Genomic DNA, 22,575 nt, shown 5'->3' on the forward strand with positions numbered 1-22,575 from the left:
ATTTGAAGGTTAGTCTTTATTCATAGATATCTAAACATATAGATAGGAAACTAGCGAAATCGTTCAGACGCGTCACGCTTCGATGGGTCTGGTAAAAAGTTGATTCGCGGCAATCACGTGAATCGAAGTCAATGATGTTAAAACTCGGATAGTAAGTTTAATGTATCTTCTGAAACCGCATTGCAGTTGTGAGGCAGGTAAATGTTTAATTGTTTTAAGATTGTGTTTGGTACCTTATACGTAAAATGTTTTGGCTGCTTAAAACTTTTGTACACTGTATAACTAACACGCACGTGCATACGCCCATTTCGTTAATCGATATTTATTGTAATACCGATATACCTAATCCTACTAATTTACTCTATCAGTGCACCAATATTGAAGTAATAATATTAATATATATATTACAATGAGTCATTGCTGCATTCCTGGCTGTACATATGTGTACAAAAATGCAATTATAAAACGGTCTCTTTTTAAAATATTACGTCCGGAGTTTGCAAAGTCCGAAGAAGAACGGAATCATCGGGAAAGTTTGGTGCAGAGCATCTTGTCTATCCGTGATCCAACTAAGGGTGACAAGATAAAAGACATGCTGCATAGAGAAATGTAGGTTTTAATATAGTTTACGTAATGTTTCTTCTAATTGATAATGAAGAACTCACACATTTTTATATAATACTTACTTTGCTGGTTATGAATTGTTTATTTATATTTATTATTTCTATAGGGCATCTATCTGTGAAGCACATTTTACGGAAAATGATTTCACAGTGCACTCAAAATCTAAAACATTAAAATTAGGATCAATTCCAACACTACACATGCCTGAAAACTTAACAGGATCAATTAAGTATGTTGCACATCTCTTACTTTAAGGATTCTCATCTAATAATACTTAGCGGTTACCATGTGAAGTGCCCATAAAGAATGAAAAGACAGATGTGGGGGTTCTTTCCTACACTAATCCCTTCTATTGTTTACACTGTTTTCCTACACTTTGAATTTCTTTTTTTCTGTTGCCTTAAGTTTCAATTAGGTTTCTTAAATAAAAATGTCAAAACTTAAAATGAACTGGTGTACAAATTATATTTGCAAAGTTTACAACAAACACATACACAGTGATTATTAACAAGCAACAGCCTTTTAGCTCGGGGTGCTTGAGATACCCGATCTGACCTGCTGCTCTACCCAAATTTATCACTTCTCGAGGTTTTTTTTGTTAAAGCAGGACAGAGGCGCTTCCCCGAGATCCAAATTTAGGTCAAAGAGCACACAAGTATTTATAGAAACAAAATCTACATGGAGGCACCTTCTGGGACACTATGTATATAAACACACAAAACAGAATTAGGTATTTTTGCACATCTGTTTCAGATCACTCCTAATCCCCTTTGATATACAAGAACGTACAGAGCGCTTGTTCCTAAACATGCATTTAGCCAAGTTGTGACCTAAAAGTTTTAAGAATAAGTGGAGCATGAAGTTTATGACCTGAATAAGGGCATCATAGTCTTGTTCCCATTTATTAAATAAAGAATCCACAAAAGCATGATATTCCTGATCCCTTTTTACAAAATCTATAACACGTGACAAATTGATATTATCTGGTTGCTTGGATGTCTCTACCTCATACAACATAAAAACTTTATTCATGAATGTTTTAAAAATAGAATTAGGACAGTGTAATGCATTTTCCGATTTTCTCATTGCAGAAACAAATTTATAACTTGGCTCATCTTGACAGAATGTTTAAAGAATGATTTGGTGATGGGTTTTGTAATGTTGTATGGCCTTTTTAATTAAGAATCCACTAATATATTCAAGTATTTCTGAAATATAATTATTTATTAAACTCACAGCTCCGAAAACAAATGAAAATTTTAGAGTTTTATATACATACCTAGATCACGTTCGCCTATGTTCTCGATATTGTAACCAGCAGCATTGGTATGTTGTGTGTTTTTGTTTTTTTGGTTTGCGATTGCATCCAGAATTTTTATTAAAATTTGAGCAGCCAAGTGTTGTGGCATTCCTAGATTTTCATCTGCATTCATACAAAGCTTGTTATACTCCATGTACAATTTTTTACAATTCTGATGCTGTTTGTAGTTTCCAACTAAATCTTTGATGGTTTTGTATGACTGCTGTGGCATTGAATAATACTTTTCTGGAATTACAATACCTATAGAAGTGGATGCTGTAAGGGCTGCCTGGTATATCAATCTTATTTCGTCGTCTGTAGTATCAACTTTGTTGTGACTCTCTTTGTGAATGGTTAAATCGTATGGATCATAAAATGAAGCACTACAATTTTCACAGGTGAATGTGACACGAACTTGCTCAAGCTCAAGCAACGCTTCTCTGACTTCCTTTAAATTGCTGCACATTATGAAATTTAAATTTCCTGTTATATTCTATGTATCTGTTTGAGAATATTTGCTTAATATTTAATGTAAGCCATTTGACACATTGAAGCAACGTAAATAAATTCCAGTCTGCAGAATATATAAGATATTGTTCAAAACTAAAAGTTTGCGCATACACGTGCGACGTGTCATACTCTGCAGACTGGACTGATTTAATGCGTTCGATCTGTTTATACCAGATCCAGTCAAGCGTGAAGCGTCTGAAACTGGTTTTTCGTTGATAATTCAAACAAAGTACTATATTATAACGTGAAACTTTCAAATATAAAGAAAAATATTGATATTAACGTAAATTGTTTCTTTTTAAATAATAATATTTCGGAAATTAGCAGTTAAAGTGCAAAAATCACTTGTCACGTGACCTTAGTTTCCTATCTATATGTTTAGATATCTATGCTTTATTGTTAACCGCGATGCAAAATGCATTTGGTTTGTTTTGCATATTAGATTAGCTAAAATAAAGTTGTGACTTGTGAAGGCTGTAGTTTTTTCATTCGTAGGTTTTATGCATATCTATTTCACTATTTATTGTAATTGAAGGGTAAACAAAAGTTAAAGTAAATGAAAGGTTGAAATGTTGGTAAAATAAAAATAATAAGTTTAACAACGGTATGCACGTATGCTGGGTCCGTCTGTTATTTCGCTATATTAGGAGCGGTAATGTATGGTACGACTATGCCTGTTCTTGTTTTCTTTTAACTAATTAAATTTATTTGTAAAGGGCTGTTACTGCACCAATATTTTGGGAATAAAACTGAATATGTCTGTATCGTTGTGTGATCCTGCTAATGATGAAACAAACGCTGAGACAAACGAACCCAGTGAGCAAATAATCGATCATTGTGACGTATTGTCGCAAAACATTGGAGCACTAGTTATGAATCCTGATTTCAAAGATGTGACATTCGTGGTTCATGGTAAAGAATTTCCAGCACATAGGGTTATTCTAGCTGCAAGAAGTTCATATTTTAGAGGTCTTCTGTATGGTGGTATGAGGGAGTCTACACCAGACTCAGTGATCCCTATATATGATGTTGGTGCTTCAGCATTTGAGGTTTTGCTGCAATATATTTACACAGGAAAGCTTAAGCTGAGTGACATTAAAGAGTCTCATGTGATAGAAGTTCTAGCTTTGGCGAATAAGTTTGGTTTCGAAGAATTGGAGAAATCGATTTCTTTCCATCTACGAACTTCACTAAGTTTGTCGAATGCTTGTCTCATATTCGATGTCGCTCTGCTTTATTCATTAACGGATCTATACACAGCAACTGCTGAGTTTATAGATAGAAACGCACAAGCTCTTCTATGCAGCGATGATTTCCTTAACATGTCCCTTGATGCGACCTGTCATATATTGAAACGCGATTCTCTCTGTGTGCCCGAGAAAACCATCTTCAAAGCTGTCCAGATGTGGTGTGAAGTAAACCAGGCCGCTCAACTTACCGACGACAACGAAGAAGCGGTCAAGAAATGTCGAGACACACTGCTGTCTGTTGTGAGACTACCGTTAATTTCTCTCCCAGATTTGTTAAACGTTGTTCGACCGAGTTCGTTGATTTCTTCCGATGTTTTGTTGGACGCCATTAAAGCTCAGACGGAGACAGGACATCGGGAGCTGAGGTTTAGGGGAGTGTTGCGCATCGATGAGAATATCGCGACTGCCCAACATGGGGCGCAAGTGGTGCAAGGTGAGATGTGCGCATCACTGCTTGACGGAGACTCGGGAAATCATGATTTGGATCGAGGTTACACGAGGCACGATATTAATGATGAGAAGAATGGACCAAAGGAAAGGTGTATTAAAGTTAAACTTGGCCAACCATCCATCATCAACAGAATAAAGCTGCTTCTATGGGACAAAGACAACCGTTCTTATTCATATTATGTTGAAGTTTCTATGGATGACAAGGAATGGACGCGCCTCATTGATTACTCAAAGTTCCTGTGCAGGTCGTGGCAGGATTTACATTTCACGCAGCGTGTTGTTCGTTATATACGCGTTGTGGGCACGCATAGCTCACAGAATAAGTTGTTCCACTTGGTGTCACTAGAGGCAATGTTTACCTCGCTTGAAGTCAACTCCGTTAATGGCATTGTAGTTCCTCAAGGCAATGTTGCAACTGTGGATAAATGTGCGTGTATCATTGAAGGCGTGAGTCGCGACCGCAACGCTCTCATCAACGGAGACACGGAGTTGTACGACTGGGATTCTGGATACACGTGTCATCAACTTGGTGTGGGCTCGATTATCATCCAACTCGCACAACCATACTTGTTAAGCTCCATGCGTCTCTTGCTTTGGGATATTGACCATCGTTGCTATAGTTACTACATCGAGGTATCGGGAGATCGAGAAAATTGGACAATCGTCGCCGACAAACGAAAGGAGGAAGTTAGATCATGGCAGGTTCTACAGTTCGACCAAATTGCTGCAACTTTTATCCGAATAATCGGGACGGCAAACACCGCGAATGAAGTTTTCCACTGTGTTCACTTTGAATGCCCGGCCACTGTCCAACTGTCAGAGTCTTCTGGTTCCGTTTCAGGGGATTCCCCACCACTGGATTCGGATGAAATTCTTGAAAGTTAATTTTTAGGGTTTCTATGGAACCAACTTACAATATTTCTATGGAACAAAATGTTTGTAATTAAGATAAAGGTTAAATTTCAACAAACATTACTCTGTCTATTACTAACAATAATGTTTCTTATGTACAACAGATGTTAATCTTTCAATGCTTTGGTGTTAGGTGTTTATTTCTTATATGCTTCTCAACCTTTTGTGGTGGCCATGCCATCCTAAACCCTAAGTATAAGTTATAACCAAATCTTTGCCAGCCTAAATTTTAAAAATATATATATATATACATTACATGCGATTATACCAAACAATATAAATATATATTTAAATTTTACAATGACACAGTGAACCAGTGTAGTAGGTTTGATGAAACACCCATGAGTTGGGAAACATTAACCTCCAATACAAAGTAATTCATCTTAGGTTTGTTCCAGTGTTTTAAAAAAATTAAGTCAACAAATTAATTCACTATCTGATTAATGTTGCCAAATTTAATTCACACTGTGACTGGAAGCATTAGAAATACGAGTTGTATATAAATAAATACATATATATAGTTGATGAGATTATTTTGCAATATTTTGTGTTCACATATCTTGTACATATCATGAGCTAAACCTTCTATTCAGTAACTTGTAACATATTTAAACAAATTCGAAAATTTGTTGTAAAAATATTAAATACATACTTGTAAGTTGTAATCCATTATATATGAATGAACCACGGCACACTGTTGTGGTGGGGAAGTTTTACTGATTAATATATATATATATAATTTATAACAAAATTCGACACATTTTCTTATATACTTAGAATAAATTTGCAGAAACAAATTATAAGTCCCCTTGAGCAAGTATCACACATATTTGTAAAACATGAGTTAATAAACCTTGTTGTTCTGCAAGATTCAAGTGCACTGTGGTTCATTGGTTTAAAACCTTTAACAAGGTTTTTTTTTGAATATATATTATATTACATCGGTCTCTTTCATGCTTTTTTGTTAATTGTTGCAAACCAAAATCTTTTGTGTAAATATGATTGATTTTTTCATTTGTTTGTTATAAAGTTCAAAACATGTTACAAAGAAGCAATGAAGTAAATCCCAACTTTATCAAATATTATTTCTATCAAACAACGAAACTAAATTGTAATATTTTAAAAAGTTTCCCCTTGTAGTATTTAGGTGTAAAAACCTCCAGGCCGAATTTTTTGCAAGCCCATTTCTGTGGCCGCAATATATTTATATTTTTCTATAAGTATTGTTGAAACAGTTATGTTTGTAATCCAGCATTATAGTAATCCTTATTCTGAATACCAGTGGTTGTGGGGTTAATATGATCTTTGATGCACCAGTAGTTTTGCCACTGCTTGTCAATGATTTGATCAACTTGCCTTAGTTTGTTTATGCGCTTATAATTCTTTCATAAAGTCTTCGTTTTTTTTTCAGATTTAGGAGTATTTGAAACCCTACTTGTAATCAAAATGTTGTCCCGATTTGTTCAGCGTTTTTCTTCAAGTTCAAGCGTGAAAAATCCCAAAGTGTTTTTTGACATCACAATTGACAATGCTGCTGCCGGTCGTGTCACAATGGAATTACGTAAGGACGTCGTCCCAAAAACTGCGGAAAACTTCCGCGCTTTATGCACGGGAGAGAAAGGGTTTGGGTACAAGGGTTGCCGGTTTCATCGGATTATCCCGGAGTTTATGTGTCAGGGTGGGGACTTCACCATGGGTGATGGACGGGGGGGTAAAAGTATCTACGGGGCAAAGTTTAAGGACGAAAACTTTAAACTGACGCACACGGGACCCGGGATTCTTTCAATGGCGAACGCAGGGCCAAACACTAATGGATCGCAATTCTTTATTTGTACCAAGAAAACTGAATGGCTGGATGGAATGTGAGTTTTAAAAATATATTCAAAATCAAGTAGACCCATGCTATAAATCAGCAAAATAAATGTCATAGAAACGAATGTCTTCGGTATGTCATACAGAAAAGCAGTATATTTAGGCCTGTTACCCTAACAATCAGGCACTTTTGTTTTAAAAAGCAACTCAACCCAAATTCCACAGTCCCAATGGCATGCCTTGATGTATGACCTCACGTCGTAGGATAGAATCTATATGTTGTTTACATTCTTGCAGTAAAACTGAATTAATTTGCCCCCCCCCCAAAAAAAATAATTACCCCTTAACACACAAAAAAGTTTCTCTTGATTGTTTAATGGCCTATTATGCAATAATAGACGCTGTTGTTTTGTTTGCCCCGAAACATTGTGCTGTACTGCTGTGAACATTAACAAAAACTTCATTAAAACCCCTTATTTAAATGACAGGCACGTTGTGTTTGGTTCCGTAGTTGACGGCATGGATATTGTGAAGGAGATGGAATCCAAGGGAACACATCAGGGGAATCCAACAGCTAAGGTTGTTATTTCTGATTGTGGAGAAATCAAAGAATGAAATATACCAGGTGTGAAGGGTGTTTTAATGGTTTTTGTGAACTTAGGTATGATTACATTCTGGTGGTTGGAGGTTTCATCATAAAATCCACAATTATAAGTGACTACTTGGTTGTCCAAATTATCAATCATAAATCAAAACAAACACCCACAAAAGTTATAAACGTTATAAATGGGCTTGAAGTGAAACAGAACACCCGTGTTGTAACGACTGTGGTTGGCCTGCCACATGAGGATAAATAAATTACATTCATTTAGAGCATTGTTGCATTACAATCTTTTTATTTTATTGCAGAGAGAAATTTCTAATTCGGAAATTTGGAGTTGAAAAAAAGGCGAAATTGTGTTCGATTTGAATTTGTGATGCAACAATAGCAAGTATGTCAACCATTGTCCATGACAAACACTGGTGTGAGGTCAAATTCATATATTGTTTTAAAGTGGTGCCTTTCCTACTTAATATATGAAATAATCTTTAAACCAGTGGTTCTCAAACTGTTGCGTGCAGAGTGTGGTACATGGAAAGTTCTGAGTTCATTTAATTGAAAGTGTCAGTCTGTAGTGAGACAGGCCAGGAATTGCAGGAAACATTGAATGTAGGCCACAGTTGGTGTACTAGTATTACCCCAACACCTTGGGTGCTACTGCATGGACCTTTTCCAATGTTGAAGCCTGTCGCTTCTCCGAAGGTGTTTCTCATAGTTTAACAACCAGAGGCGACAAGGGTTTTTATAGTAATGTATAGAAGATTTTTCTTAGACAGCTTAGCCAAGGTTAAACATATGGTAAATATTTACTAAACAATTGTAAGGCAGACTAAAGAAGAAAATTAGACAGAGCTAGTCGTGATCTTTATATAAAGTGTTTGTCAACTTGCCTTCTGAAGGCAATCTCTAACTGTGCGTCAGTGGATAAGAAATCCAAAACTAATACCACAACAACTTTTGTGTTTTCATCATTTACCACGTTTTTACCCCTGAATTTTCAACAAAACTACTTTACATCGCCTTCTTACAACTCACTGTGAAATAGTCTGGACCCTTAAAAGGTTGTATCTTCTATATTGAACTCAACGTTAAAAAACACACAGCAGCATGAGACTACACATAAAATTAGGCCTACATTTAAAGCCTGCACGGAAAGATGTTTAGAAAAAACTAAAACATAAAGAATAAACTTTGAACGACGTTTATTTCTGGCAGCAACAAAGTAACCACTGCATTTAACAAAAAGAAAAACAAAAGTAAAAAGCACCGTTTAGAAATCTTGTTGTTCTCCTGACGGTAAATCCCCTTTTACCCCATTTAAATTAGGGAGTTTCCCCGCATACCCTGGGGCCGGGGTAAGTTTAGGAAGAGGCATATGTTTAACTAACTCGGGGGGTGTAGCGCGGGGATCAAATAAAGGGGGAATGTTGGCTTGGCTGGTGAGAACACGAGGTTCATACGGAGATCGGTTGCTGGCGGTACCTGTGGGTGGATGGTGGTTTATATTGGATGTCTATGGTTGTTGGTATACGGTAATTGTAACTAGGTATGGATTGATAATTTTGTTAATGTGTATATGGGTAAAGTTGTAGGTAAGATGCTAGGAGACCTGTTAATTACGCAAGAGTTGGTCCAATGCATGTTCATTATACATATTCTATATGGGTGAGGTAAAAAGATATAAAATACGAACTTGTTTTATTGGTTGACCCAGCAGTGATGAACCTTGGATCGTACGGAGCGATCGTTGGTTCTTCGTCTTCCTTGGATGATTCCTCCATTACTGCTGACTCATCGGTACTCAGCGGTTTGTTCTGTGATGTCACAGAGGCTCTTGACAACGTTGGCATCTTAGCGATCGGGCTCAACCTCTTGGGCGACTTTAGTGGTGGAGATTTTGACTTCTCGCTGATGTTCGCGAAATCGAGGTTAAGTTCGGGGAGACTTGGGATGGCGGAGGTTGGGGGTTTGCTGAGTAACGCTGATGGTTTGACCGGGATGCTTGGTTTGGGGGGGATGGGGTCGGTCTTCACCGCTGACAGTGCTCGTCCCCTTAATCTTGGATCGTTCAGTTTCCCTTTTGATCGCGGATCGGAAGCTTTGGGTCGTGATGTTGGTTGGTTTAAACGAGGATCGGAAGTTCTCTTCTTGGAGTTATCCGAAGACACCGTGATTTTTAATCCCGGCAACTTCCCGGATGCGGAAAGCATCAGTTCCTCCGAGTAGAAACCTGGAAGAGGAGCGGTGAATTCTCGCCTCTTCTGCCCAAAAAGTCGACTTAAAGTCATCCTTGGATCGGGATGTTCGGCGTGCATCGAATCGGAGGATTGTTTCACCACTAGAGGGATTGTAACTGGGTCTTTGTTGAGTTCGCTCGTTGATAATCTTCGTCTCAAAGATGGAGCTCGAGGACTCGCTTCACTGCTCGACTTCCGCTCCTTCCTTGGATGAGGTTGTCGAGGTGGTGACATCATGGTTGTCGAGGAAGTGATGTAATCGGAAGTTTTTGTAGAACCTGTGTTTGTGATGTAATAATGATTATTATTGAAAATAGAACTATAACCAATGAAAAGGTTGCGGTTTCCGCAAAGTTATCGAAATATTTTTATTATTTGAAGCTATAATTACAACTGACACAATATTTCTATCACACTTATAGTACACCTGGTGCCAACAGCATATAATTACCAAACGGTTTGCCTCGTAATCAAAAACAAATCCAAAACTAACCGGCAAACGAATTTATATCAAACAGTGGTCACTACTCGGCTGTGGGAACTCTTGATGATACAACAAGCTATGACATCACAATCTCACCTGACGACGTCGTCATGTTAATCACCCCTGCAACCTTGGACAGCAACTTTGCATCGATGTTCGATAAGTTTTGATTCTTCTTGTTTGAAATCATCTCGAGGATGGATTGAACTGATGATGAAGGATCAGGTTTACGAGGGTCGCGACTAAAGTTTTTATTTTCATCTTCATCACTTGAGTAATTCCAGGTGCTTCGTGTGGAACCTGCGATGTAATGTGTTATGTGGGGGGTGACGGGTGGTATGAACCCATCATATTAAATACAGCGTAACTGTGCTCGGTGGTGTAAAGTTGTAAACAAATAATCACTAATGGCAAATGATTAGGCGATTGTATCGTCAGCAAAGTTTAATAAATTTATTGTAGAACTGTTTTCCTCCAAGCGAGGATAAATAGGTTCATTTATTTGTTTAGAGGATTTACATTTTCCAGCAACCAATAGTCCAAAACCTTTATATTTTCCAACTACAATACTTTTAAACAATCCAGCATATTCTGTAATTTTTTCAGCAGTTTTCCTGTAAAAATTGAAAACTGTTCCAGTATTTTAACATAATACACTTCATGCTCACCTAACCCACTACTGCCCTCTGTTGACGGTTCGTTAGTTTTTCCCTCGGTGGATAAATTACGTTTTTGATGAATTCTCATAAAAAGAGCTTTTTGTTTAGCTGGTAGGAAGGAAGGGGCTTGGGTGGGTTGTTCTGTGGAAGGGAGGTTGTTAGTGGTGTGCGTGGATACATGATTATACATCTTTATGGGTATATATGGGTGAGGTGCAAATCCTAATTCATAGGTCTTTAAAAAGGACCTCACCCTTATGGGATAGAATATGGATGACAGGAAGAAGTCCTTTGGCACCATTGGATCCCAGATTTACAAAGATCATTGACATTATTATGTAATTCAAGACTTCCGAGCAACTTACGCTGTCAAGCTGGATATGATCAACGGTTGTAAAGTGACTTGCCGTGTGTCAGCCCTTCTGAGCTATAACCACCATGAACCTATGCATGCTGTCAAGCATGCCCCATGCTTCAATTAAATTCTAATTTTAAACAAACAGCCATCATTGTTTACCTTTTATGACATCATGATCATCCATGCGTATCACGTCTTCATCTGTCTTCTCATCATTATCGTGAATATCATGAACATCACCGTGATTGTAATCATGTTTCTGTTGGTCAGGAATGCTATCATCTTAAACAACAACAATATAATATTAATGTGATGGTTTAGTTAATATTGTGTTTATGGGGATGAGTAAATATTGTTGGAAACACTGTACGAGATTATTATGTTCTTGGCCTTGTCAAGTCCCATAGTCCACTCCTTTGAATAGACTGTTATGTTACTCTTACAGCATATACATACATAAACTGAATAATGCTAAATATAATTCTACAACCAGTATAAACCAAGACAAAATATTAAAATTAACAACCAACGAATTAAAACGTCATCCTGCAGTGGCTACTCACCTCCCATATTAACATCTTGTTGATTCTCATCGTAATAATCTTCATACATTTCATTATCTTCCCATTGGTTGGATCCTGTAGATGTAGCATGTTAGTTATTCATTATATACGTGGTGGGAAGATTGTATGTATATTATATCGTTGGTGTGGCAGAAATATATGTGATGTCGGCCATGTTTGGTCCATTACCCTCTGCATTGTGTATTACTTTACTGATAAGGTCCCGTAACACAGCAGGTCAGAATTGGTTTATTGTTTGGCGTAAAATGCATGAAAGTGTTTGTAAACTCAGAGGCATTTCCTTTATAATTACATGTGATTGTAATGTTTAATGATTTAGTTGAATGTGCCAAGTGACGTGTCTTATAATATAAATTTGCCTTGGTGGTGTTACCACTGTAACAAGACTTTTCAAAGCAACATATTATATTATTTACGTTCATATTATATTAATTACGTTGCTTTTATCGTCAAGTTGGGGTAATGGGCCAACTCTGGCCTAAATCACAGATTCTTAACAAGGACCCCACCCATGTAGAATGGGATATTTTCAATTTTGATAATGTTGCATTATTAACATTCTTTTACCTTGTTGTTGTGGTTGTTGCAACCCCCTGATCCCCTTAGGGTGTCCCCCTAGTAACCCTGGAGGTGGGTATTGCACCATAGGAGGGGGCACATGTGGGTTACCCATGTTAGGGAGGGGGAGAAGGCCCTTCCCCGCATGGAAAGGTTCGAGTTGGATCCCCAACGCAGCTTGGTGGGCGGATAATTCATCGTCAGTCATACTTAGCGATGGAACCGCACTGGAAAATAATTAATAAGGTTGAAATCATATGCTGTTACTGCCAAGTATATTTTTTGGCTTATTTTATTAAACATGGCTCTTGGCAGCAATAGTTTGGATATTATGACATTATGCCTGGCATTCTAGCAGACAAAGCTTTTCATCATGAAATTTACATCACAGCATTCTCTTGCTAACTCAACGCTGTTACTACGACAACTTTTACTTGGTATAAAGGAACATCTCAAACCTAAGTCCTAACTCATCTTATCTTTGCTCAACTCGCAAATAACAATATACTAAATGTTTAGGCATTCTTGCATAAAAGTCTCACTGTATTGCATATGAACTTTGGTTTAATAAAATAACATTTCAATACTAGCAGAATGTCTGTCTGTTTTTTTTTTATAAAACCTGAACAACTTACAATGGAAACCTTGGCAACGGATGAAACATCATTGGGTTGATAGCGAGGTTGCATCTGTGGATATCTTGGTTCATTATCTCTGCTTAATATCAACATACATTCTATTCTATGTGGGTGAGGTCCTGTAGCATGGGGGACTTTAGATGCAAGCCAGAGTTGGCCTACATTACATCAACATACATGCTTATTGCTTATGTATCTGTCACTTTTTACAAGTAATCTGACTGCCTTGTTGTCATATGAACGATAACTTAACTTTCAATGGCGACTGCCTGATCTTATAAAGTAAACAAGATTTGTTTCATCAAAGTAACGTAATGTTGGGTAATCTATGACCTGGGTGAGCTTGGTGTCTGGCAAGCAAGTGTTGTCTATTCTGCCTTAACTTGTAAATGTAAATCTAATGTATTGTTGAAATTGTCATGTTAAACTTGCTGTAGAAGTGACTAAACTTTAACTATGGTTAAGTCACACTTGTAGAACAAAGATACAAGGAAATATCGCCTTATCTTTGTTTTCTAGAAAGAGACTTATGTATTATTGATATTGTAAAAGTGCATGTCTTACAACATTTATAAACCTTTGCAAAGTTATTGTATAATTATATTTACAAAACGTGACATACTTGTTATTTATCCTCTGTTGTAACTCTGCACTTGGTGCTACTGTTATATCGAACAGCGATGGTATCGGATGTTTGCGCATATGGGGCATTTGTTTGGGTGGGTTTGACCCCTGGGGTTGTATCAGCATATTTATGGGGGGTGTGGGTAATAACCCCACTCCTGGTGGGGGTTTTTGAAGGGGTTTGATTCCGGCTTTTTCAAGAGCTTTGATTTCCTCGGAATCGTCAACACTACTGTATGCTGATTGGAGCTGGAATGAGAAAATGTTTTGTTGAATATTTTAAATGTAAATGATGAATTGATGTTATGACGAATTGTAAGATTTTGTTAAAGCTGTGTTAAGTAGAATTTTTTAAACTTTGTAAAGCAGTAATGGAATGAGAAACTGTTTTTTTTTAAGTGTCTCTCTGAAAGGGGGCCACAAACAATGAACACTAGATGTACCTTCTTTATGATTTCTTCTGTAGCAGGAGTTGCTGGTTCATGAGAAAACTTACAGCTATCCCCATTGTAACATTGAGTGCCAGAGTGGAAATATTTGCACGGGAAATCTTGTGTTGGAGGGATTGTGGGTTAAGGAAATAATATTTGTGTGAACAGGTTTACTGTGTTTGTAATGAAAAGGTTTTATCCTATGTGGTTTATAAGGGTAGAAATGTTGGGTCCTGGGGTAATGGACCAACTATGGTTTAAATCCCGGGTCCCATGGCTTTCCTTGCTGTAGGATCACACCCATATAGAATGGGCATATACAATGTTGGGGTAATGAGCCAACTTTGGCCTAAATCCAAGGTTCCCTTATATTGCTTTGCTGTATGACCTCGCCCATATAGAATGACTGAGGCCATACTGCTGGAATCATATGCCAAATATTAATAAAATTTGATCACAAAAGGATATCATGCATGTAGTTGCAGTTGTCTCCATGCACGCAAACACCACTGGCATAATATTGACACAACTCCATTACTTTCTTTGGTTTTGAATATTCACGACGACTTCTATGGCTTGCCTTGTGGTGACTGAAGCCACACTTGTCTCCCTGTGGTTTACAACTTGTTAATTATCACTTAGTGTTGTGCAATTTAATATGCATATAAACTATTGTATTTCAGTGCTGTATGAGAGAGGTTTCTGTCGAAGGAGATAGGAACTAGGCAACTATTCCTAGCTATCACATTTGAAGAGATAAACAAGTTTAGGTTGTATGTTCTTTGCATGTAAATCAATGAAAGGTATTTTACCATATTTCACATTGTATCATCATATTAAACATTGCATACAAACCTTTGTACAATGCCCTTCACGAAAGAATTTACAAACAGGTCGTTCTTCGTTATTTGAATGAGCACTACTTGTTACTCCACGTATTTTGTTTGGTCTCTTTGATCGACGCTCTTCATACTGTGTTTTACAAAGTTTTAAGGTTAATTCTGAAAACGTAAGTTTTTAAATAGATTTAAATTGACTGCTTACCATACATTTCACGGTTGATTTTAAACAGACTTTGTCGTGACAATACCCAAAGTGTTATTGTATAATTGGGTTTAAGCAGCCATGCTTTTCGAACAGTACCTTTTCATTATTTATTTTGTTTATTTAAACGCTTATTGCTTTGCTATTAATCCCATCTCTATTGTTTTAGATAACTAATATGATCTTTGTGATTAAGGAGAAATATTTATTTTTATATTTTACCGAAGAATTAGTTCTAGAAGATCTTTGTGTTGATCTCGATTCATTATGACGACGTCTCCTTCTGCTCGTCTCATTATAACCCCCGCTATAATAATTGTCTTCATCACTTGGATATTTATCGGAAGTCTTTTCCCCGTTTTTCCCTTCAGCATTATTCTTCTTATAAGTTTGATACTGAGCTAGGTGGGATTCAAAATCGCTGTAGTATGAATTCGAACCAGATGAATAATCTACAGTTTGTTGCTGGTATCCCTCTGTGTATGGATACTCTGCTGAAGGGTCCTGGTATTCTGATGCTTGGTTATAATAAGCATCTCCATAAGCATCATAATTATAAGCGTACATGTTTTGTTCTGATGGCAGGGGTGGGGATTCTGACCCAGTTTGTTTGGTTTCAGTCTCCATCTCCGGGGAGGTGCTTTCTCGTTCCTTACGTCCGTGCTTCTTCCTCTTTTTTTTCTTCCGGGAGGAGGGACTTTCTTCTCCATCATCGTTGTGTTCTTCACCCTGGTGAAGATTATCGAAACTAAATAAATGAATCTAACTTATTTATCCTCGCGTAGACAGAAAATGACAGTGTTTATAATACAGGTGTTCTGTTTCATACACCTTGTACCAAGTTACAAAGCAAACCCTGTATATGTTTGACAAAGAAGAAGTTATATAAAACCTTTTTGACCTGGCATTAAGATTTGACTTTTTACACAAATATTTAACTTTTACACAAACTACCTTTCGCTTCTTATGTCTTGATCGTTTTTCCTCCGACTTTCTGTCGTCATGTTTTCTTCGTTTACGTTTATGATGTTGGCGTTTATGTTTCTTCTTTTCATCCGAATCCGACTCATCTTCCTCATCATTTGCATCTACGTTTTGTTCCTCGACTTCCTGAGGTTCCTCCTCTTGATCCGGAACTTCCTCAGTGATGCCGGCATCTTCTATCTCACCATCTTCGAGGATCTCTCCCTCTTCCTCATCAACCTCAGGACTTTTAATGGATTCGAATTTTTCGCACCCGTTTTCCATACTCAACATTATTATATGAACAAGTGTCTCATACAGTTCTGTTGTGCTACTTAATTAAAAGCAACTAAACAAATTAAATAAAGATTGTTAATCTTGCCAAAAAATGTTGTTGTAGTATATTTCAAATGTAAATAAAATGATGGCACATGAAATGTTGGTATAACCCGGCGTTGTGGCATGGTGGTTAGCGCGTCTGCCTGTAACCCAGAGGTAATGGGTATAAGGCTCGACATTGCCACCATTGTGGGCGTATGTGTCCTTGGGCAAGACACTTAACGACAATTGCTCCAAACCAGTGGTCACTAATGGGTTGTCCAAATTATCAGCCATACATAAAAAAATTCTCAAAAAAATAATCACCCACAAAGTAACATACATGGTAACTCGTAAGCTGGCACGAGGTGTTAAACCCGTGTGATAACAACTGTCTTTTTCCGGCCACGTGAGGATAAAGTAAGTTACATTCATAACAAACATATATATTTTTTGGCATACTCCTATATAACAAACATATATATTTTTTGGCATAACAAACATATATATTTTTTGGCATACAATTAAGTTGATGTAACGTAATGCAAATCAGCGTAAGATGTAGCTCTGTACCAAATGCATGTGTAATATTCTATAAGGGTAAATTTCAAAGGTGACACCACACCAGGGAATTCAAGGTGTAAGAATAGGTTTGGCTCATTATCTTTGCATGTACAATATACACCCAAACTATCAGGTATTTGAACGTAATTAATGTAAAACATAGATGGCTCATTATCCTAATATGGAATATTAAACTGGCTTCTTTTTGAATCAGGTATTTGTTGGAGTATCTCTTAGCAATTTGTTGAGTTAAGATATACTTAAGTATCCTACTACTATTTATTGGTATATATGAAGACAGTTATTAAAGTACTGTTCTTTGTTAAACTATTGTTTTTAACATTAAATTGTGTGCTTGAGTGCATATATTGTATAAATAGGCATGACTTGTGCCTGTAAAGTGGGCGTGAAATTTACATCCGCTAGATGGCGGTAAAGATCAGGATGTTGCGCAATCGGGACGTCACAACAGAGAAACAAAGAGAGCGCGTCGCTTTGTTTCATTGGGTGGATATCACGTGACTGTTAAGAACCTTTTTTCTCGAAACGCTAATGAGGGAGTGAACAAAATCGATGCCCGGGGAGGGACAATTCTGGTGCAATCGTGCCAATTATAATTGGTCAACAATAGTTATTTAAGTTTGATTCAAAACCCTTACCATGAACTTGAAAACGACTATGGAATTAGTAAAACGATCTTTTGTTGGAAATTTGTATCCAAAGTATTTTTCTATTGTGTAAAACGACTTCACGCCTCAGACAGTATAACTTACAACAAAATCAACTTAATTTTAAAATACAAGTAAAATATTGTTATTTTTTGTCTTATGCTGTAATATATGTAGTTGTTACGGGATAAACGGTCCACATTACATCATAATGAAGTGTTTTGTGACGACAGACTATCTAATAATATCTTTTGGGGGATATTACTTACGCACTTGTATAAAACTCATTTAATATTAATTTAAAACTGAAACTTAGCTTTCTTTCGGAGGCATACACGGGTTTTATCGACCCAATACGCTACACTCAGTGTTGGACGAGCGAAATGGAACGATCGATCCGAGTCGCTATGCGCTGTGACGTAGATGAAAATATCACGAACGTGAATTCTCATTTATCAACAAACTACATACTGTCCCGCAGAAATCCGTTTGTATATAAGATTTTTTGCAGTTTTTAACAACAAATTACTTGGTATTTCCCTTATATTATTATTTTAGTTTTTTACTATTCGCCATTTTCGGTTACAAAACGCACAAAATAATTTTACGAACCAACTTTTAGGGAAAGTTCGAAATACTATTTTAATAAAATAGCTGTACCTGTACATTTTAACCGTACAATGTGTCATGTATGAGCTATATGTAATACGTAAATATATGTACCAAACGTATATGTTGAAATATGTAGTTCAGAATGTGGTGTTTGCATGTACTAAGTGACGTCATGGAAAAGTACAGTAGCGTCTTGCAACCCTTGGCAGTTTTAACGAACACACAGGACTTGTTTACCAAAATACACACAATTTACCCTAGTACACTGCACTGTATTCGATTGTACGCATTTTTACCACGAAACAAAGGTGGTATAGTTTTTACGCAGCGTTTATTTATTAGAACACCCTCAACTTGAGATAAAAATATCTACTGCCTGTCCTATAATCCATTTTAGTTTGTTAACGTGGTCTGAAAACGAATTTTACCGATATCAATGTTTTAGAGCGTTGATATAGTTTCCTATACAATAGTTTCGCTTCGTCGTCCATTACTGTACCGTATCAAGGTTATAACTGTCCGAAACGAAGGGCTAGAAATGGTTTAACATTACCGCGGCAGGGTAATAGCTTATTTGGCCTTGCTAGAACACAGCCCAACAGTAAACCCGTTAACACAAGGAACAAATAAAGAGACCTCAACGTCACACCGTGCGCGCTTGTTGAAATAAAACACGTCTCGTTGCTTGGAGCGTGATAAACAGCTGGCGGCGCTGATTGGTCCAGACAGCCGCGTGATGAATCAGATAGTGTGACGTCACAAAAGAAGCGAGAAGGGCCCCGTAGAAAATGGCGGGTAGTGGAAACGAATTGGTCTGAATGATTTTGGATAACTGTTCTGGCCTGCTTTTTACATATTTTCTTTTAAAAACTTTTCTATGCCCGATAAAATAATGAAATCTGAAGGTCATGTTACTGTACAAACGTACAACCGATAGGATTTACATAAGATACTAAACCTTGCTTCAAATATACGTCAAGCGAGGCTGCTGGGTCGAGTTTGCCACCGTTTTAGACAAAATCCTGCTCCGAGTCGAGTAACAACGCAAAATGTTGAGTGAAAATTTTTCAGATACTGCCCTATAAACTTAAAAAGGGTTGTGTAATATCGCCTTTGTCTATATTACTTGTTGTATCGCAACCACGGAAAACCGTAGCAACTCTATCCAGTTCTGCGATCGCGTTAACGTCACGAAAACCGCTCGCGACATTCTTGCGCATGCGCACAAACGTTCTTTCGATCTTCTGGTTTTCTAGGGGCGGTTCAATGCAGTTTCCCAAGGGGGGTTTCGTTTTTGTTAATCGCCGTATAACTGATTTCAAAATAAAACCATGAGAATTACACATGCCATATTTGGTTAATTTACAAATTAAATTTAATGTTTAACCTTAAATGAACTACACCACCCATATTTAGCAGCAATTTTTGATGTCCATTGCTAGAGACCTTTACACATCATTACGTTCTTGCAAGCAAAATATCTCAGATCTCAATATTTTAACATTTGCGGCCTCAGTTCGCTTAGAATGGTATTTTACAACTGCTTTTACGTGAACTTAATCGCCTAAAGCCCGTATGGACTGTTTAAGGTTGTTAACCGCTGAATAGAATACGAATTAGAAGGCCCAACGACAATTGGCGGCTGCTGACGGTTCCTGTTCACGCCGTATGTGAAATATTAGAAGCCTTCAAGCATTAAGTCAACTTAGAGTCAACGTTCAATTCAAAGTAATGTGAGCAATAAACTTCTAGGGCGGTTATAGAATACAAGTTATACAACCATGTAAATATAGTGGTGTGGGGTAAGTTGGTCCATGTTTTCATTCTTTTTATCGTCCCATTTGGTAGTAAACAAAAGACATTTACAAAAATATAAAACCGTATCCTCACAGCTCCATAAATGAGTTGGTATTTTTGTTCAAACACGATGAGGAAATTTGTAGGTGCTAACGGTATCCCATCTTAACCCACAGTACTATTTAGACATGATCGCGTATTACACATCTTAGTTAGGTCCAACAGACACGCTTTTTAATTGACGCTCTGTCCTATACTCTTAATCCATAGCGTGTTTTAATTACTGTCGTTTTGCTGTTGAATCCCTTCTCTTCGTTGTTCTAACAGTTCTATCTTCGCCATCGTTTTCGAAGAGATAAATAAAATAATATGGTAATTGTCCGTAGAAGAATAGCGGGATAGAACGCGCGGCGTCGAAATCAAAAGATAAAGGCGGATTCGAGGCTCGACGTTGCTACCATTGTGGTCGTATGAATGTACTCGGGCAAGGCACTTAACGGCAATTGCTCCAATCCAGTGGTTCATGGTTGTCCAAAAAAATTCATGGTTGTTCAAAATGTTTTAGCTATTGATAAAAACAACCAGCCACATAGTTACAAACAAACCCCATGTTATAAAGTTTGTCGTTGTCCCCGACACAAAATTATATATAAAATTTATTCATTCATTCATACCAACACCCTTGCTTGGCAGTGAGCAGGATGTGTACGAATACACCGTTTGTGTGTGGTGTATAAGAAAACACCTACGTTACAACCCAATAGTGAGCATGCATGAGGTGTATGTATGAATACACCATGTGTGTCTTATGCATGATAGGTGACCCATGTTGAATGTAAATGAATGAATGAATGAATGAATGAATGTAACTTACTTTATCCTCGCGTGGCCGGAAAACGACAGTCGTTATCACACGGGTTTAATACCTCATGCCAGCTTACGAGTTACCATGTATGTTACTTTGTGAGTGATTATTATTATTATTTTTTTTTCTTCATTTTTTTTATGTTTGGCTGATAATTTGGACAACCCTTTAGTGACCACTGGGTTAGAGCAATTGTCGTTAAGTGTCTTGCCCAAGGACACATACGCCACAATGGTAGCAGCGACAGGCCTTGAACCCATTACCTAATGGTTACAGGCAGGCGCGCTAACCACTACGCCACGGCGCCGGTATGTTACAAGTTACAACCAGACAGCGTTCGGAATGCATACTAAGAATGACGTCCAATCAAGCTGAATGCTCAAAGTCGCCTATGAACTTAAACCATTGAGTGAGTTAATCAAATTTTTATTCTGGAAGTGGAGTGGGAACTATGCGTGTATTCTTAAAGCTACAATACCTTGGTTCAATGGCACGCCGATTATATGCTCTAAAACAGTGTACAACATTTTTAACTTTCTGTTTCTAGATAAAAACAACAAATAGGCTGCTTTAAAATATTTTGTTTGCAGTCGATTTGTGAATTTTTTTCATCCAACGCTCCCCAATCATTATAAGAAAACTTTGATAAAGGACCACCTCTCCTCCGTTATAATACTCCGGTCATATAAAACCAAACGACCGCATTTTTTTCCATTCATTAATTAAGAAACCTCGTGTGGTAAGAGTAAGGTGGAGAGTTAGCATGGTATACAGTTTTCATCAGTGTAGACAAATTTAAGTTTTAAGGATTACGTAGTCAGTATTGTAGAAGTGTTAAGGGACAAGAAGTTGACATTTTTTTTGCGTGAGGCGTTGTTCCATGCAGATGATAGAACACAAGTTATTTTTAAAGCGCTTCGTATTTCCGTATTTCAAAACGGAAATGCATTAAGGTGGTGCAACGATTTTGGGTAATCCTTTAGCTGGTGGCCACCTGAAATTTTGGTTTCAAAATGTTCTATAGCCCTCACTGATACCTGCTGTCTAATTTTTTTTTCAAAAAAGTCGGGCGTTCGTGTCGAAAATTAACTTTAAAAATGCGCAAAAACATGCTGTGTCACCGTAATTCGTCTGATTTGCGTAAGGTTAACGATTTATTACGTCACAATCGCGGTCTGTTACGTCACAATAGTGGTATATTACATACGTTATAAGACGGTATAGCCTTGTTTTTCCCCACTGTTTTAACGTAGGAATCAAACGTAACAATACGCATTCTATGACGTAATAATCCAACCTTGGTTTAATTCATAACGGCTGATGTGGAAAATACGGTGACGCAGCACGATTTCGCGCACTTTCAAAGTTAATTTTCGACACGAACGCCCGAGTTTTTTCAAAAAAAAATTATACAATGAGTATCAGTGAGACCTAAGGAACATTTTGAAAACAAAATTTCAGGTGGCCACCAGCTAAAGGATTACCACGATTTTGACGTTTCAGTTTGTCCATTATCACTGCCCGCTGTATATGTACAGGACAAAGCTTTCAGAACCATTAGCTGAATCAGATAAAACGATTAAATTTATTGCAATCTGGGTTTAAAGTTTCTGCAACTAAACTTTTTATATTTATTAAAATACGAAACGTCATTGATTCTTACAAAAATGCAGCTCTGTTTGCGCATATATGTACCATTGTGTGTTTATTAC

The 22,575-nt window shown here is 37.3% G+C and overlaps 5 protein-coding genes across 7 annotated transcripts; 3 read left to right on the top strand and 2 right to left on the bottom strand.

Annotated features, from left to right (window-relative positions):
• Window positions 1-384: 384 nt before the first annotated feature.
• Window positions 385-2,390, bottom strand: LOC149729259 (uncharacterized). 2 transcript variants are annotated; one of them, XM_089886395.1, is made up of 2 exons: window positions 1,904-2,390; window positions 385-595 (listed from the first exon to the last, which is right to left on the bottom strand). In XM_089886395.1, exons 1-2 carry the CDS (start codon window positions 2,388-2,390, stop codon window positions 570-572), a joined length of 513 nt encoding a protein of 170 aa, XP_089742521.1. In that variant the 3' UTR covers window positions 385-569. The 2 variants fall into 2 exon arrangements, with proteins under 2 accessions (XP_089742521.1, XP_089742520.1); XM_089886394.1 differs by lacking the exon at window positions 385-595 and adding an exon at window positions 1,511-1,832.
• On the top strand, window positions 410-2,722 carry LOC149729260 (uncharacterized). 2 transcript variants are annotated; one of them, XM_089886399.1, is made up of 2 exons: window positions 410-609; window positions 2,323-2,722. In XM_089886399.1, exons 1-2 carry the CDS (start codon window positions 410-412, stop codon window positions 2,324-2,326), a joined length of 204 nt encoding a protein of 67 aa, XP_089742525.1. In that variant the 3' UTR covers window positions 2,327-2,722. The 2 variants fall into 2 exon arrangements, with proteins under 2 accessions (XP_089742525.1, XP_089742524.1); XM_089886398.1 differs by lacking the exon at window positions 2,323-2,722 and adding an exon at window positions 731-1,070.
• Window positions 2,723-2,929: 207 nt separating this feature from the next.
• LOC149729261 (BTB/POZ domain-containing protein 9-like) lies at window positions 2,930-6,458 on the top strand. Its single transcript, XM_089886386.1, has one exon. It carries the CDS (start codon window positions 3,190-3,192, stop codon window positions 5,017-5,019), a length of 1,830 nt encoding a protein of 609 aa, XP_089742512.1. The 5' UTR covers window positions 2,930-3,189; the 3' UTR covers window positions 5,020-6,458.
• A 34-nt stretch (window positions 6,459-6,492) lies between these two features.
• On the top strand, window positions 6,493-7,952 carry LOC149729262 (peptidyl-prolyl cis-trans isomerase-like). Its single transcript, XM_089886396.1, has 3 exons — window positions 6,493-6,908; window positions 7,347-7,483; window positions 7,768-7,952. The coding sequence occupies exons 1-2, from the start codon at window positions 6,493-6,495 to the stop codon at window positions 7,471-7,473; spliced, it is 543 nt and encodes a 180-aa protein (XP_089742522.1). The 3' UTR covers window positions 7,474-7,483; window positions 7,768-7,952.
• A 692-nt stretch (window positions 7,953-8,644) lies between these two features.
• LOC149729263 (uncharacterized) lies at window positions 8,645-19,375 on the bottom strand. Its single transcript, XM_089886369.1, has 13 exons — window positions 16,031-19,375; window positions 15,299-15,805; window positions 14,888-15,004; window positions 14,500-14,642; window positions 14,045-14,153; window positions 13,600-13,850; window positions 12,349-12,566; window positions 11,761-11,835; window positions 11,357-11,479; window positions 10,849-10,980; window positions 10,277-10,480; window positions 9,153-9,974; window positions 8,645-8,941 (listed from the first exon to the last, which is right to left on the bottom strand). Exons 1-13 carry the CDS (start codon window positions 16,331-16,333, stop codon window positions 8,730-8,732), a joined length of 3,216 nt encoding a protein of 1,071 aa, XP_089742495.1. The 5' UTR covers window positions 16,334-19,375; the 3' UTR covers window positions 8,645-8,729.
• Between the last annotated feature and the right edge of the window lie 3,200 nt (window positions 19,376-22,575).

This window comes from Ciona robusta, chromosome 10 (genome assembly GCF_009617815.1).
Source record: "Ciona robusta chromosome 10, ASM961781v2".
Classification (NCBI taxonomy): domain Eukaryota; kingdom Metazoa; phylum Chordata; class Ascidiacea; order Phlebobranchia; family Cionidae; genus Ciona; species Ciona robusta.